This window comes from Mustela lutreola, chromosome 8, assembly GCF_030435805.1.
Source record: "Mustela lutreola isolate mMusLut2 chromosome 8, mMusLut2.pri, whole genome shotgun sequence".
Lineage (NCBI taxonomy): Eukaryota > Metazoa > Chordata > Mammalia > Carnivora > Mustelidae > Mustela > Mustela lutreola.
Window position 1 is genome coordinate 56876517 of NC_081297.1, and position 16884 is coordinate 56893400.

Below are 16884 nucleotides of genomic sequence, written 5' to 3' on the forward strand. Positions count from 1 at the left end.
GCCTTGGGGAGCAGTGGGGTATGAGTCCACGAAAGGAGGAGCCCGGTGCCTTTATGGAGATCAAGGGAGCAGGGGGATAACCTGAGGGGGATTTCAAGAGGGGAGTTAGATCACCCCCTTCTTTCCACAGAAGTGGGGGGCCAGTGTTTCTTTTCCAGGATTTATCAAGTAACGTGGGGTCACAGGAGACCCATGGGTGGACAGACAAGGAGAAGTCGCTAAAGCACTGGCAGGCCCCAGTCCCTTTCCCAGGGACATCAAGCCTCTTCCCCCTTCCCTCAGCAGCATCCTCTCTGCAGCCCTCTGTCCCCTCCTTTAGATTTATGCCCCCAACTGCGGCCCTCCCCAGTTTCCGCAGCCCAGGTCTCCCTTCCCCCATCCTCCAGGGTCCACTTGTGGACCCCAGTCTTTCGTTTCCTGCTAACCTTTGCTGAGCACCTACTGTGTGCCGGGCAGGAATTTCCTCGGTTACCCAGCGCTTCCTGCAACCGCGGACTCTCTATGTCCCCACTTCTCTGAAGATGTTCTGAGTAAGGACTGAACAGAGAAAGCATTTGCAGAGAGTGGTGTTGGTTCCTGAGCTGAGGACAAATGAGCTGGGAGCTGTCTCATCAGGTGTCTAAGTTTTCTTCCCTCAGTTTCAGACCAAGGCCATGGAGCCTTTAGGGGGATCTGATACTACAGAATGACATTAGTGTTCTTGGTGAAAACAAAACAAGGTCAGATGTTGGTGTGTCATTCATTCTGACCCATGCAGTAGATGCTAGAAATGGTCTGGAAGAGCTCTAGGCCCCTCTCTGCTGACCACACTAGTGAGCAGAGGTGTGGATGGAGCCCAACCACCAGCCTGACCTGTCAGCCTCAGGTGCCTACTCAGCAGGGGGACTTGTCATCAGAGAGTGGGGCATTTCAAGCCCTAGGAAAAGAGCCCTTCTCCGTGGTTCCCAGTCCCCACTGCATGACCTGCTTTTCATAGCTGTTGGGAGTCTGAACCCAGGGGAGCACTGCCGTAATCATCCGTCTGCATAGAGGCCCATGAAATGGTGAGTCGGGCCAGGTCCTGTGTTGGAGTCGTTCCAAGTCATCCTTTTCTAAATCCAGAGACAGCCCCTGGATGTCACCTGTCTTCTCAAGAACTAGGATACTCCTGGGACTACTCAGCCCTTGAGCGACATTGTCGGACTTCCCTTAGCCAAGATTGCTCTATTCACCTACCCGGGAGTCAGGGTTGGGACATACCTCCCCAGCTGAGCGTGGGAGTTGTGCCTTGGGCTGGGTGTGCCATGGGTAAGGTTTGCCTCCACCACTTCCCAACTCTGTCCCACACAGGGTTTGGATCTGCCCCCCCAGGGGTGTGCCCATGATCTGACCTCTCGCTCCCACCATCCTTGCTATAGAATGGCTGAGCTCTCTGGTTTTTCCTGAGGCAACATGTACGTTATTTGATTCTGAAGCTCACTAACCTTCATGGGTAGTGGCGCATAGAGATGCTTCTTTGGCTCTTCACCTTAGGAAATTTGTGGCTCCGCTTCTGTCAGAGCTTTTGGACCCGGAAGATGTGGGTGAGTGGCCCCCAGTCCCTCAGGATGAGCTGGTGGCCAGGGTCATCTTGGGGAATCGTGTCACTAGAGGTTTATTCTAAGAACTGCCATAGACTCCAACATCCTTCTGTCCCTGCATCTCAGGGTCCTAGGTGTGGCTCCTCTCTCTCATCTCTTACTTCTTTTTCTTTATCAGCTTCCCTCCTAATTTTGGTGAGTTCTTTGCTCCCCTTGATTCCTGGTCTCCCCTGCCTCTGTACATCCGATTAGCCACTGTGTCAGCTGACTTCATCATCCCTTCCTTCCACTGTCACACAACCCCCACCAGGCTTCTCAGCTCACCAGATCACCTAGTGTGTGCCTAGTCCTAGAGGTGGAAGGAAATGCCCACTGGGGGCCCTGCCCTGGGGTAGTAGATATTGTGTCTTCTGTCCGTAACTTTGTGTATTTGCCTGGTCACTGGTTCAGGAGAGCTGGGCCTGCCTGGAGTGCTGTGAGGTTCCTTGTTGGTATCAACTCCTAAGGACCCAGTCCTGGAGCTTCTCCTCTTTCCAGTTTTCAGAAATAGCCTCCCTGTAGGTGGGCCCTGCTACCTCTGGTCTCAGGACCTTGGAGGCACTTCTACTCTGGGGGTGACGCTTTCTTTTTCTTCTTATCATGGAGATTCACCTAAGGGCAGAGAATTCCAAAGAGCTAGTAACCTCAAACTCATTTCTTTGTGGGTTTTGGGGGGAGGGGCGTGGGCAAAACCAATTCTGCTTGTTTTACATTAATGAATTTGTCTTAACTTTTTCCCCTGAAAATAAAAATTAAGCTTATCGACGTGTCTGCCCTCATGACAAACGATTTCGGTCCCTGGGCAGGAGGTGGGGATTTCCAGGAAGGCTCTCTGGGCGGAGTCCTCCTTTCTCACCCGCACTGCTCAGACCACCCAGGACAAGCCCCGTCTCAGCATCGACCTCACCAGCAAAGTCTTTCCCATCCTTGGCAGCTTCCCCCATCAGGGCTGGGGGAGAGCGAGAGGCAGCCACCAGGACTGTCTGAGGTCACACAACTTCAGGTTGGACTTGAATTTCTTGCATCTAGGCTAATTGGTGTGTTGATGCATCCACCTCTAGAAATTATAAAGTGGCTCACCCGGGAGCCCTGGGTCTGTTGCCAGTGGTAGAGGGAGGAGAGCTCTTCTCAGTGGGTTCCAGCAGACTGCCAGCTGGGGCTCAGAGGACCAGCCTCTCCCACTGTCTCCTGAGCCCAGGCTTCTTGGCCGTCACTTTCCCCCTGCTTCATGGCGGCTATCACGGATCTCTCCTTTATGTACCGCTGGTTTAAGAACTGCAATCTGGTGCGCAACCTTTCAGACAAGTACGTCTTCATCACGGGCTGTGACTCGGGCTTCGGGAACCTGCTGGCCCGGCAGCTGGTCGATCGGGGCATGCGGGTGCTGGCTGCTTGCTTCACAGAGGAGGGTGCCCAGAAGCTTCGGCAGGATACCTCTTACCGGCTGCAGACCATCCTCTTGGATGTCACCAAGACCGAGAGCATACAGGCAGCGACCCAGTGGGTGAGAGACCAAGTGGGCGAGCAAGGTGGGGCAAATCGCATTCTTCAGCTCTCTCGGTGTTTTCTTCTCTCTTTCTCCCCCAGACATCTGACAGTGATCAGGGACACTGTTGTTCAGATGCGGTGGGAGAGGGGATGGAGAGAAGGGGGCTGGGGCTCCGGCTCAGGGGGATTGGAAACCGTTGTGTGGTTTGGTCAGCTCATATGAAGGGGGTGATTTCCCAAGGAAGTTTTCTCTGCCAGAGACTCAGAGGGGTGGGGGGAGGCTGCCACAGGAGGCGGGAGAAGGAAGATGTGTTCTGTATGTCCAAGGCGCTAAAGATGGAGTTGCCTTTCCAGGACCTGGGAAGTCCCAGCCATCAGCTCCTATGGCACTGTGAGCACGTTTCTTCTTGGGATTGGACTGGGGGAAGGGGAAAGGGAACACGAGGTTGGACTCCCTGAGTGGGGGTGTTTGCTGTCCTTGACTTTGTCAGGCTAGAAGGCAGGAGAGAGAGAGAGAGAGATCTGTCCTCTTGCCCACATCATGGTGGATGTTGGGTTAACTTCAGGTTAAATGCTGACATCAGAGTGACCACTCCTTCTGGGAAGAGAGACTGTGGGCTGGCTGGGCTGGGCTGCCCAGGAAGCTTCCTGCACGAAGGACATGGGCACAGGAACAGGAGGAACGGGATGGCTCTGGTGTGGAACAGCAGCCCAAGGGAAGTTCTAACTCCTAAGGGGACTAGTCTGGGGGCCCCCACAACGGGTGGGGGCCAGAGAGCCCTGGGGCCCAGGAGGGGCCAAACAGTAACTCCTTTCTTTACTTTTCTCCTTAGCATTTACCACTATCCAATATACAACTTACTTATTACAACTTACTTATTTTTCTTATTTATTGTCTGTTTTCCCCTGTTAGAATAAAGCTTCCCGGGCAGGGCCAGGGATGAGAGGGGGAGGGGCTTTTTGTCTCTTTTCCTTATCTATCCTTAGTACCCAGACAGTGTCTAGCATCTAGTAAGGTGCTCAGTAAATAAATTTTTGTTGAATGAACTAATTGATGAATAATTGAGTGAGAGTCAGTCTCTTTCTTCAATAGGCTGCCTTGCCCAGTGCCCTACATTTTCAGCCTTGAGCCACTTGTGTTCATGAGTCATTGGGTATATTAGGTTCTTATTCCTGCTGTAATAAATTAAAGCAGTAACTTAGTGGCTTAAAATAACACAAATTTCGGGGTGCCTGGGTGGCTCAGTTAGTTAAGCATCTGCCTTTGGCTCAGGTCATGATCCCAGAGTCCTAAGACCGAGCTCCCCCACCCTCAGGCTTCTTGCTCAGCGGGGAGCCTGCTTCTGCCTCTTCATCTTCCCTACCCTCCCTCCCATTGGTTGCTCTTTCTCTCTCTCTCTCAGATAAATGAATAAAATCTTTAAAAATATATAAAACAACACAAATTTATTAACTTATACTTCTAGAGGTCAGAAGTCCAAAATGGGTCTCACTGAGCTGGAATCAAGGTGTCAACAGAGGTGCATTGCCTCTGGAGGCCCTAGAGATGAGTCCATCTCATTGCCTCTCCCAGTTTCTAGAGGTTTCCTGCATTTCTTAGCTCATGACCCTGTTCCCCCATTTTCAAGACCAACAAGGTAGGGCCAAGTCCTTCTCTGTCTCCTGCCTCCTTCTTCCACCTAAAAAACCCTCTGATTATATTGGGTTCATCAGGCTAGTCCAGGATAATCTTCCCATTTTAAGGTCCGGTGATTAACAATTTGACTTCCATGTGCTTTCTTAATTCCTTTTTCCCATGTAACCCACCCTGTTCATAGGTTCTAGGGACTAGTATGGGGACATGTTGGAGGGGCTGTTATTCTGCCTACCCCAATGGGCAACATCCTTGGTCTAAAAAGTGCTGGGAAAGCGAGGGGCAGGGTTTCTGGCATGCTTTCTTGTTGCCCCTGAGATGTCTGGGCATCACAGGTCGGCACAGCCTTAGAGCTATTCACACTGCTCTAGTTATTCTTTGCAGGAAAAAACTGAAGGTAGTCCTGGTTGGCCAGCGGGCAGAGCTATTGGCCAGGGTGATCACAGGTCGTCGCAAGTGTGTATCCCTTCTCCACAGACAGAGGCCACTTGGGTTTTATAGTCTTTGGGTCCCAGGAGCCTCATTGCCTCATCTGTAAGTTGAAAGAGTCTCCTGTGGCTGGGAAGGTCCGAGTCCTACCAGGCAGCCGGTCTCCTGGCATCTCTTTAGTTAGAGGAAGGCAGGAAGGTATGGTGGGAGCATGGCTTGTGTGTGGACCCCAGGCCTAAAATGAGCAGTGGACCACGAGTGGTGTTTACATCTAGACCTGCCATTGGAAGAGTGGAGTTTTGCTGGGAGGGGAATCTTGAGGCTGCAGCTGTCAAGGGGGCTGGTGGAATGAAGGGAGGGGAAGGGAAGGGAAGAAGTCAGGACAGTGGGGTTTATGGAATCTTTGAATGAAAGAGCTGGGAAGTGTCCTTAGGTATCATTTAGAGACTTTCCAACATGTTTTTAGCATCAAACACCGTCCTCCAAGTGGAATTTCACTTGGAAGTTCAGTGTGTAAAACAAATGAAAGTGAGGCCTCCCCTGCAGGTTCTGGGGTTTAGCCTGGAAGGGTCTCCAGATTGCAGGCTACAGGCTGGAAGCAGATGTTCTGCCCAGGCGATGAAGGACCTGAGGCCCTTCATCGAGAGAAGAAGTGACTTGTCAGGAGCTGGAGGTAGAACCAGGACTAGAACTTAAGGTCCTTCATGCGTGGGTCCTTGCAGAGTTGAATGACAATACTCAGCATTATTTCTCTCCATTTACACCAACTCAAATTAAATATCTGAAAGAGAGCTCTTATTACATTTTTTTCATGTTTTAATTAATGTTTCATGTTTTATTTAAATGTGTTACATATTTACTTATGAATATTATTAATGTCCTCTCTGGTTTGTGAGCTCCTTGAGGGATAAGAGCCTGTCTTGTTCACTTCATGTCTCTATTACCTTCCCCTGTAACTGACCAAGACTAGATAATGGAGGGATGAATGGATGAATGTGGGAGTGGATGAACGGAGTTGGTAATGTGCAAAATGGAGTGGGTTTCTTACACTTAGGTGAATAGAGAGGAGGAAGCATGAAGGCTGAAGGACTTCAGGAAAACTAATTAGTAAAAGGTATATCTTCCTCTGGCCCATCACAACGCCCCACCACAAGCCACCAGCCGGGCCATCTTGTGCCCTGGCAGCCCTGGGCTGGTGGGTGGGGGACTCTGATGCCTTTCCGGAGACACGAATGATTTCTGTGTGGTTCTCTCTCCCTCCGTCACACCCCCAGGCCTCTGGGCCCTGGTGAACAATGCTGGTGTAGGCCTGCCCAGTGGACCCAATGAATGGCTGATGAAGGAGGACTTCGTGAAGGTGATCAATGTGAACCTGGTAGGACTGATCGAAGTGACCCTCCATATGCTACCCCTGGTCAAAAAAGCTCGGGGCAGGATCGTCAACATGTCCAGCTCTGGAGGTCGTGTGGCTGTCATTGGTGGCGGCTACTGTGTCTCCAAGTTTGGTGTTGAGGCCTTCTCTGACAGCATCAGGTGACTGGGCCCCGGGACAAAACCACTCTGGGTGGGAGTCCTGCAGGTTTCACCTCAGGAAGAGAGGGCTAGGGAGGATAGCATGTGGGCAGGGGAGTTCTGGAGGTGGGGAGCTAACAGTAGCAGGAAGAAGCCTCATCCTCAGGGGCCTTCCCCAAAGACCGGGAGAAGGAATGAGGAGAAGAGGAGGCTGGTGATGGGGGCTGTCTTCCTGCCCTTCCCTTGAGCTGTCCCAAAGCGACTGAAACTATGTTTGGGCTTATGGGAGTAGGAGGGGGAGTCTCTCATGCAGACAGAGAAGTCTGGGGGCAGAGAGGCCCAAGGGAGACCCTCAGAGGAGGATTCAGGCCTTGCCCAGACGCCTCATTCCCTTTGCTGTGTGGTTGTCAGGTCTGGGGCCAAGTGGGAGGAACCTGGTAGGAGGCAGAGCTTTGGTCTAGATTTACCATTGACTTCTTTCCTGCTGCGTTTGCCTAATGCAGATTGCTTGGGAAAGGGCTGAGGCCCTTATTTGCATGAAGGCAGTGCCAAGCTGGTACAGGAGTGGGGGAGCGGCTCTAGGGTCCTGGGGAGGTAAGCCCCTATAGAGGCGTCAGAAGTGACTCTCCCAGACGATCCTTTGTCATTTTGGGGCCCCAGACTGAATCCAACTCTTCTTTCCCAGGCGTGAGCTCTACTACTTTGGGGTGAAAGTCAGCATCATTGAGCCCGGGAACTATCGAACATCCATCCTGGGCAAGGAGGGCCTGGTGTCCCGCATGCAAAGGCTGTGGGAGCGGCTGCCTCAGGAGACCCGGGATAGCTATGGGGAGGAGTACTTCCGCAACTGTGAGTTCTCTGGGGGGGGGAGAAGGGGTCTCTGAGAGGAACAGCAAGACCTTGGGGACCATTGACTCATTTTCATTGCAGAGTTAAGGGCATGGAGGCTCAGAAGGGTTAAGGACCCAAGGTCACAAAACTAGTGGCAGGGCTGGGATTTGAGAATTGAGACCAGGGGAGAACTGCTCAGAGTGGCAGAACCATCGCCTTCATGGAGAGAGGAGTGTTAGGGGAGATGCTGCCCACTCCTGACCCCTGGTATTCATCATTCTGTAAGCAAACAGGTGAAAATGCACTGCCATGAGTGCAGAGAAGTTATTCAGAGCACAGTTGGTTCACTGCAATAGTTTTCTCTTTAGGAAACTAAGAGGGGGTTCATTGGCATTGGGGGGTGAAGCGTACTTAAACTACACTGTCCTGCCCTCATCAACCACTCACCCGGGTCTTGCCCAGAAGAGGTGAATTCTCTATCTTCCCAGACCATCTCCCAAGTTGGGCCAGCTGTTGTTTCTGTGGTTTTCAAGTTTTAATCCCTTATTGGCAAGTCTGACTCTCAGGCACCATTTCCTCCGGAGTTCTTGGGGCTCTCATTGAAGCAGTCCCAGTGGCTTGCCGGTGTCCCAGGCAAAGGTGTACATCAGGGACCCATAAGTGTGCCATGTGGCTTGTTTCCTATTTGTGTTGTGAGCTTTGGCAGACTTGGACCACTCAGATGCCTTGCTCCCATCCTTATCGCCTCAGGGCTGTGCACAAGATGCAAACAGAATAGCCCCTCATGTTTGTTAGAGCCTTACAACAGACCAGTCTGTGCCTTAGATCATTTGAGCCACACAATGGTCTCATGACAAAGGCCAGGGCCTTAAAAAAAAAAGATGTAAAAAAAAATCTTTAAATTTTTTTAAATTAAAATTTTTAACATTTTAAAAAATTAATTAAGTTATTTATTTCAGGGAGAGAGAGAGAGTGCCTGCATGTGCACAAGCATAGGGGGAGGGGCAGAGGGAGAAGCAGACACCCCTCTGAGCAGGGAGCCCCACCCCAGGGCTCCGAGATCATGACCTGAGCTAAAGACAGATGCTTAACTGACTGAGCCACCGAGGCACCCCTGTTACTATTTTTTAATAACATTTTTTTTTCTTGCATGCTTTTGTAGAAAATCTGGGATCTCTAGGACCTCTATAGGAGAAAAAAAGAGCCTCCGGTGACTAGGAATCCCACCAGCCAGACAGTATTTTTACTTATTTTCTTCCAATTTTTCCCATGCACTTGTATACACTTGTTTTCTATTCTGTCCTCCCACATCGTCTACCCTTCATCTTTATTATTCTCTAGAGCAGATATTATTATCCTCGTTTTACAGATGATGGGAGTTTAAGCTCCAAGTCACACAACTAATAAGTGGCAGAACTGGGCACAGTTCTTCTCATTGCTAATTCAACACACAGTTCTTGAGTTCAGGAAGAGAAGTAAGATTATTTACAGGGCATTTGCCTAAGGGACAACCTGCAGGGTGTGGTAGATCGGCCTGACACATGGGATCAGGGATCTGATGGAAAGGGAGTTTGGATAGAATGCAGAAGAAACCATGTCTTATGAAGAGTAACAGAGCCGTTGACCTTCCTTCCCTCTTGCGCCTTCAAACAGATACTGACAAGTTAAAAAACATGATGCAGCTGGCAGAGCCAAGGATCAGCGAGGTCACCAACAGCATGGAGCACGCCATCATTTCCCGGAGCCCCCGCATCCGCTATAACCCGGGCCTGGACGCCAAACTCCTCTACATCCCATTAGCTAAGTTGCCCACCCCTGTGACAGATTTCATCCTGAGCCGGTACCTTCCAAAGCCAGCAGACAGTGTCTGAGCTGGGGAAGTCCAGGGATGGTCAGTAGAGTGTGGAGGAGGGAGGGGGGTGGGAGAAGAGACTGTAGGGTCCCAAGAGGTGGTATCAGACATTCTGAGGGACGCTTTGCTTGGCTGACACCCACTGCCAGAGAATTTATGGATAACTTCTAGCAGAAGACAAGTGCCTCTTCCCACTTACTGGGATTCTGCAGAAACCCCAGCTGGCCTTTGCAGATGCAAAGACCTACAGCATGGCCTCAAGAACATCTGTGACTCATTAGGGATACGGGTTTTTCTGGACATGAAAATGTCAAGGGGAGGAAACCGAGCTCCTGCTGAATCATGAGCCTCTGTCAGTTATCACCAGCACTGGGAAATATTGCAGGATAGTCGAGCCCACAGAAGCATCTCAACGACTTTCCTACTGAGTCTCTAAATATGCATTAACCTCATTCCCACAACCCATTATTTAAAATATGTAGTAGAGCAGACAGGGAGTGCAAGATTATATCAAGTAAAAGTTTATGATGTTTTCTTTCTATACAGATCTCTCTGTTCATAGATGATTGGGATCCACATAAAATAACATTCATTTATTTAATCACCATTGATTAATTTTTCAAGTATTTATTGAGTGCCTGCAACATACCAGGCACTGTGTAAGTGCTGGAAGGATGTAAAGAGGATTAAATCATGGTCTTGGGTTTTTTTGTTTTTTATTTTGTGGTTCTGTTTTTTAACACAATATCTAGTAGCAGAGATAGGACAAACAGTGACAGAAGAAACAGAAATCAGAAAATCACATTTTTAGCTACGAGGAACCCAGAGGCCATCTAATCCAGGCGATCATAATCGCCTGGTTAGTTAAAAATACAGATTCCTGGCCCCAGTGTTAGATTATCTGATTCAGTAGCTTGGGACGGGGCCCAGGAATCTGTGTTTGTAACAACGTGATGATTCTGTTGTCCTTGGGTGCATGGGAACCACCAATATAGCTCCACAGTAGTACCGAATGCTCAGAGGAGGAAGTGACCTATCCAAGGCCTCTCAAGGTGATGGCCAAGACAAAACTCAGTGTTCAGATTCCCAGAGTTACAGTTACAGAGAATACATTTTTGACATTAGTAACATTGTCAAGTAAGTCATGAAACTAAATAAAAAAAAAAAAAACACCAAACTTCTAAGTCATGTGAAGTTCTATTGAAAAGACGTTTTTGCTCTTGAGAGTGGTCATGTAATACAAGTCAAATGTGAATTTTTAAAATTAAAATGTCTTTATTGGGGCGCCTGGGTGGCTCAGTGGGTTAAGCCGCTGCCTTCGGCTCAGGTCATGATCTCAGTATCCTGGGATCGAGTCCCGCATCGGGATCTCTGCTCAGCAGGGAGCCTGCTTCCCTCTCTCTCTCTCTGCCTGCCTATCTGTCTACTGTGAACTCTCTCTGTCAAATAAATAAATAAAATCTTTAAAAAAAAAATGTCTTTATTGGTGTCTCTTCAACATCCAACTGAACTGGAAAATGACAAAATGAATGTTTAATTACCTCTGCAGAGACCTTTTTTCCAAATAAGGTCACATTCACGGGTTCCAGGAATTATGGCTTTAGTAATAAAGAAAGGACAGGATTCAGTGTTTGAATAATAGCATCGAGGATGCAGATTCTTTCTACTTTGCTCTGCCACCCAGTTTTGGCTTTATCCCACTTATCTTTAGTTGTGGTGTGACTGCCAATGGCACTGGGAACTCTGTGCTTTTCCACTCACAATTTACTGGAGAAGAAAGGGCCTGTCTTTCCATGGCATTAAAGATTAAGAAGTCTATTTCCCAGAGCCCTCACCAAGACTCTCCTTGAGACACAAATTTGTCCCCAGTTGGCTTAGATTTGTCCATTCCTGAACAAATCATGGGCAAGGGGGTAAGTTGCCATGAATAGTTTAGATTAATTGGGACATGGTGGGGAGTGAGTCATAATGCCTACTGCCCAGGAAAATTCAAAACTTAGACTCTGTTATTAAAAGAGTTGAATCTAGGGTGCCTGGGTGGCTCAGTGGGTTAAGCCGCTGCCTTCGGCTCAGGTCATGATCTCAGGGTCCTGGGATCGAGTCCTACATCGGGCTCTCTGCTCAGCAGGGAGCCTGCTTCCTCCTCTCTCTCTCTGCCTGCCTCTCTGCCTACTTGTGATCTCTCTCTGTCAAATAAATAAATAAAATCTTTGAAAAAAAAAAAAAGAGTTGAATCTAGGTCAAAAACAAATTTTCTTTCCTGAAGGCACAATACTTGGGATAGACCATGACTAGGTAATATTTTGAGATATTAATTTCTACATGTTCATTGTTCCCTGTTTTCCCATTTCTCCTTTCCCTACTCAGGTAGGAAGATAATTTAGTACTGCTTTACCTAGGGTAAGATATTTGAACAAATACATTTCCTGCATCTTCTCCCCATGTTAGTTTCTTCCTCCAACCTTAATATTTTTAGAGAAAACACTGGAATTGGGGAAATAAACAAAAGGGAATATGACTTGTGGATGTACACAGTGTCTCAAAGAAACAGGCCCTTTTCCTCAAGACAAGGAGATTCATTCTGGCTGATAAGCGAATGAGGTTTGGCTCTTCCAGAGGAGGAAAGGCCATTCACTTTGCGGAAGAACCTCGGGGAGGTGGCAAGACTCGAAGGAGTGATGGCTTCATTGTATGTTTAGGTAGATGAGACCCTGGGTGACTTCATGTAAGACACCTGTGTCCCACCATAACAGGAAGGCAGTAGAGATTCACCAGATATAAAGAGCATATAAAGACTGGGATGGCAGACACTTAAGTGGTAACCTATGCATACAGAAGACTTGATTTTTTGCTCTAAGGGCTATCCCCGCCTCCCACCCTATCATTAATGGTTAAGGTGTTCGTTGGCTTTTTAAAAATTTGTGGGCTGAGATTAAAATCTGCTCCAGGGGCACCTGGGTGGCTCAGTGGGTTAAAGCCTCTGCCTTTGGCTCAGGTCATGATCTCAAGGTCCTGGGATCGAGCCCCACATCGGGCTCTCTGCTCAGTGGGGAGTCTGCTTCTCCCTCTCTCTCTGCCTGCTTGTGATCTCTGTCTGTCAAATAAATAAATAAAATCTTTATAAAAAATAAAATAAAATCTTCTCCAGTATTACGGTCTAGTTTCTTTCATATTAGGATTATAACTTTTGTATAGCTTTTTGCATTTTCCTGAAGTTTTAAGTTAACTTTTTTTATGCGCTTACTCAACTTCTTAATCAAATTATCTCCACATGTTTTTGTTTTGTTTTGTTTGGATTTCAAGCATAGAAGTAATATGATCTGATTTACATTTTGGAAAGTGCTCTGTGGAGACTGAAATGAGGGAGCAATGGTGGAAACAAAGGGACCATTGCATAGTCCAAGAAAGAAATAATGGTACTATAGGTTAAAGTGGTGGTCATGGGGATAATGAGAATGAATGAAATCAGTATATAATTTGGAGGCAGAACCACTGAAGGATTTTAATCAGTTACTCTGTCAAAAAAGAATTTATTATGCTCCTACTATGTGCCAGGTGTAGTTCTAGATGCTGGAGTTAGAGTGGTAGACAAGACTGAGTCCTTGCCTCCAAGCAGTTTGTATCCTGATGGAGTGGAAGTGCTGGGCAATACACAAATAAAAAAACAAATGAAATAATCTTATATACTGATACATGCCATTAAGCAGAGAAAATTTAGTAATGTAATAGATGACCAAGGAAGTTGTTTACCTTTTTTTAACCAATGTTATTGAGATAAAATTTATATTAAACAAAATGCATCCTTTTGACTATAAAGTTTGATGAGTTTTGACTTAGAAATACATCTGTGCAACCACCATGCCAAGATATAGGACATTTATCTCATCCCAAAAAGCTCACTGGTGCCTCTTTGAGGTAAATCTTCCCTCCTTTCAATAACACTGGTTTCTGGGCGCCTGGGTGGCTCAGTGGGTTAAGCCGCTGCCTTCGGCTCAGGTCATGATCTCAGGGTCCTGGGATCGAGTCCCGCATCAGGCTCTCCACTCAGCAGGGAGCCTGCTTCCTCCTCTCTCTCTCTCTGCCTGCCTCTCTGCCTACTTGTAATCTCTGTCTGTCAAATAAATAAATAAAATCTTTAAAAAAAAAAAAAAAAAAAAAAAAACACTGGTTTCTGCCAAGTCTCTAGACAACCATTGATGAGCCTGCTGTCTCTATAGATTTCTTTTGATTTTTTCTTTTTCTTTTTATTCATTTCCCTAAAAAATTTTTTTTAATTTACATTCAATTTAGTTAACATATAGTGTATTATTAGTTTCCAGGGTAGAATTTAGTGATTCATCAGTTGCATGTAACACCCATGCTCATTACATCAAGTGCCCTCTCAAATAAATAAAATCTTAAAATAAATATAAATTAAAAATAAAATAAAATCTTTAAAAAATTAATGCCCATCGCCCAGTTACCACACCCTCCACCCACCACCCCCTCCCCTCAATTTGTTTCCTATACTTAACAGTCTCTTATGGTTTGCCTCCCTCTGTTTTTATCTTATTTTTTCTTCCCCCTCCCCTATGCTCATTTGTTTTGTTTCTTCAGTTCTACATATGAATGAAATCATATGATAATTGTCTTTCTTTGACTTATTTCTCTTTTTTTATTATTTGAGATAGAGTGAGAGAGGGAGAGCATGAGAGGGGGGAGATTCAGAGAGAGAACCAGACTCTCTTCTGAGCAGAGAGCCCAGTGTGGGCTCCGTCCTAGGACTCCGGGATCATGACCTGAGCCTAAGGCAGACAACAACTGAGTCACCCAGGCACCCCTTCTCTGACTTATTTCACTCTGCATAATACCCTCTAGTTCCATCCACATTATTGCAAATGGCAAGATTTTTTTTTCTTTTTCTTTTGCTTTTTTTTAAGATTTTACTTACTTGGGATGCCTAGGTGGCCCAGCCAGTTAAGCGTCTGCCTTCAGCTCAGGTCATGATCCCATTGGGCTCAATCCAGCATTGGGCTCCCTGCTCAGTGGGGAGCCTGCTTCTCCTTCTCACTCTGCCTGCTGTTCCCCCTACTTGTGCTCTCTCTCTTTGACAAATGAATAAATAAAATCTTTAAAAAAAAACTATCTTTAAAAAAGAGGATTTTATTTATTTTTGGGGGGGGCGCTTGTGAGAGAGAGTACAAGCAGGAGGAGGGGCAGAGGGAGAAGCAGACTTCCTGTTGAGCAGAGAACCCTATTACGGGCTTGATCCCAGGACCCCGGGATCATGACCTGAGCAGAAGGGAGGAGGCTTAACTGACTGAACCACTGCAAATGGCAAGATTTCATTCTTTCTGTTGGCTGAGTAATATTCCATTGTGTATGTATACACATCTTCTCTATCCATTCATCTGTTGATGCGCATATATGCTCTTTCCATATTTTAGCTATTTTGGACATTGCTGCTATAAACATTGGGATGCATGGGTCCCTTTGAATCACTATATTTGTATCCTTCGGATAAACACCTAGCAGTGCAATTGCTGGGTCATGGGGTAGTTCTATTTTTAACGTTATGAGGAACCAACATACTGTTTTCCACAGTGACTGCATCAGTTTGCATTCCCACCAACTGTGTAAGAGGGTTCCCCTTGAGGCTACTTATTTTTAAAGAAGATCATTTTTGCTGCCATTGGGGAATTAGTTGGAATGAATCTGGTTGGAGGGATACAGGAGGAGCAAGAGTAGATATGATGAGAGAAAAATACCAATAAAATAATAGAAATAGAAATAATTAACATTTATCAGACATTACTCAATCCCAAGCACTCAGTGCTTTAAGTGCTTAGTGTTTTAATTTTAATTTAATCTTCCTAACAAGCCCTTTGATGTTACCCCTATTTTATGGAGGAGGAAACTAAGGTTTGGAGAGATTAAGTCATTTGCCCAAGTCATATAGCTAACAAGTGGTAGTCAGGATTCCAGCCCCTACACAAGAGCATACACTTATATAGTGCTTCCTACCTGCCAAGCACTGTTCTAGGCACTTTAATCTTCACAAGAAGCTTCATAGATATTATTCCAGTTTTAATGAGGAAACTAGAGGCTCAGAGAGAATAATTACATACCCTATAAGCAACTGGCAGAACAGGTCCTTCTAGTTCTAAATCCTATCTTTGAATGTGTCATTGTTTATTCATCCCAGGGAACATTTCTGTGCCCACACATTTGGAGCAGGGTTTTCTAGCCAGGAGTTGTGATGTGGCTTGCTTTTGTTCCCATCAACCTTTGGAAACCTCTCCTAACATCTTCTAACCAGCCTTGCTTGAACCTCTCTTCCAGGATTTTCCCTGTGAAGGCAGAGGAACCTCTGTCATCCATAGGTCTCCTCTTCTGCAGGACTTTCCCCTGAGGCTTGGCAAGCTCTCTGATGTCCAGTGAACTTCAACCCAGAAGCTGGGGGAGGTGGGAGGAGAGAGCACCATCCAGAGTATCATGGGGCTGGCCTGGTCACTGAACTATCACCTGGCCAGACTGTCTGAGACATTCTTGAACAACAAAAGTGTAAATACTGCAACTGGACCAGAACAAATGGATACAGAGAATTTTAATGTCAAACTTGGAACAACAAACAAAATGTTCCTTTGGCAATGTCCAACAGAGGAGCAGGAGGTATAAGGATCTTTAAAATTGTTTGTGTGTGTGTTTTTTTAATAGTCAGGGGCAAGTTTCAACCAGGATATGAAAATGAACTGGAAGTAAACAGTTTCAAAGGCAGAATTGAGACTCTCCTTAGAAATCTTGTGAAATCTCCTGTCTTATGCAATTTCAAGAGCCTTTCAAAATAAGGACAGAAATGCCACCTCTTCTAAGTTTGCCAGAGGAGGAGAGGTCTGAATTTCTCCTTCTACTGAAGAATGAGGAGCACCCTCCCCACACACTCCACCCCCCATGCCCCCATAGGGTTCTACCACCTTCCATACCAGTACCAGAAGAGGCAGGTGATGGGTTGGCCACATCCAAGACAACAATGGCTTAATTATTATGTGTGACTCGTGCTTCAGGAACCTGTTGGCCAGGCAACTGGACCTGTGAGGCTTGAGGGCGCTGGCTGTGTGTCAGAAGGAGAAGAAGGTCCAGCAGCTGGGAGGCCAGACGTCAGAGAGGCTGGAGTCGGTGGTCCTGGGCCTCCCTAAGACAGAGAGCATCTCTGCAGCCACCCAGTGGGGGAAGGAGTATGTGAGGGCGGAGGTAGGACATAGATATATTTCTCTTAATCTAGATGTCCTCTTATTCCAAATACTGGTCCCATGAGAAGATGACACCAGCCTGCTAAATAAGAGAGACACTATTAAATTGTAAAATTTGCTCTTAATTACCTACTTTGGCCGAAAAGAACAATGATTTGGATCCAAGACAGCAGCTAATTCTACTTAGTCATAGTCTATGGTATGTAGCCATAGGTATATAAACATGCTTCCTATTAGTAAAAACTATTTAATAACAAGTAATCTTTGTATAGTACTTCATAATTTTATAAAAATGTTTTATATACCCTACGT

General features: G+C 46.7%; 1 protein-coding gene and 1 long non-coding RNA gene across 2 annotated transcripts in view; both read left to right on the top strand.

The window, feature by feature from the left end:
- The first annotated feature begins 43 nt into the window (after positions 1-43).
- On the top strand, positions 44-9944 carry SDR9C7 (short chain dehydrogenase/reductase family 9C member 7). The gene is made up of 4 exons (XM_059184897.1): positions 44-3127; positions 6423-6681; positions 7346-7509; positions 9145-9944. The coding sequence occupies exons 1-4, from the start codon at positions 2827-2829 to the stop codon at positions 9360-9362; spliced, it is 942 nt and encodes a 313-aa protein (XP_059040880.1). The 5' UTR covers positions 44-2826; the 3' UTR covers positions 9363-9944.
- A 6262-nt stretch (positions 9945-16206) lies between these two features.
- LOC131838582 (uncharacterized) overlaps positions 16207-16884 on the top strand; it is a 31443-nt gene continuing 30765 nt past the window's right edge. The window contains exons 1-2 of the long non-coding RNA XR_009356655.1: positions 16207-16377; positions 16445-16573. This is a non-coding gene — a long non-coding RNA (uncharacterized LOC131838582). The remainder of the gene's footprint in view (positions 16378-16444; positions 16574-16884) is intronic.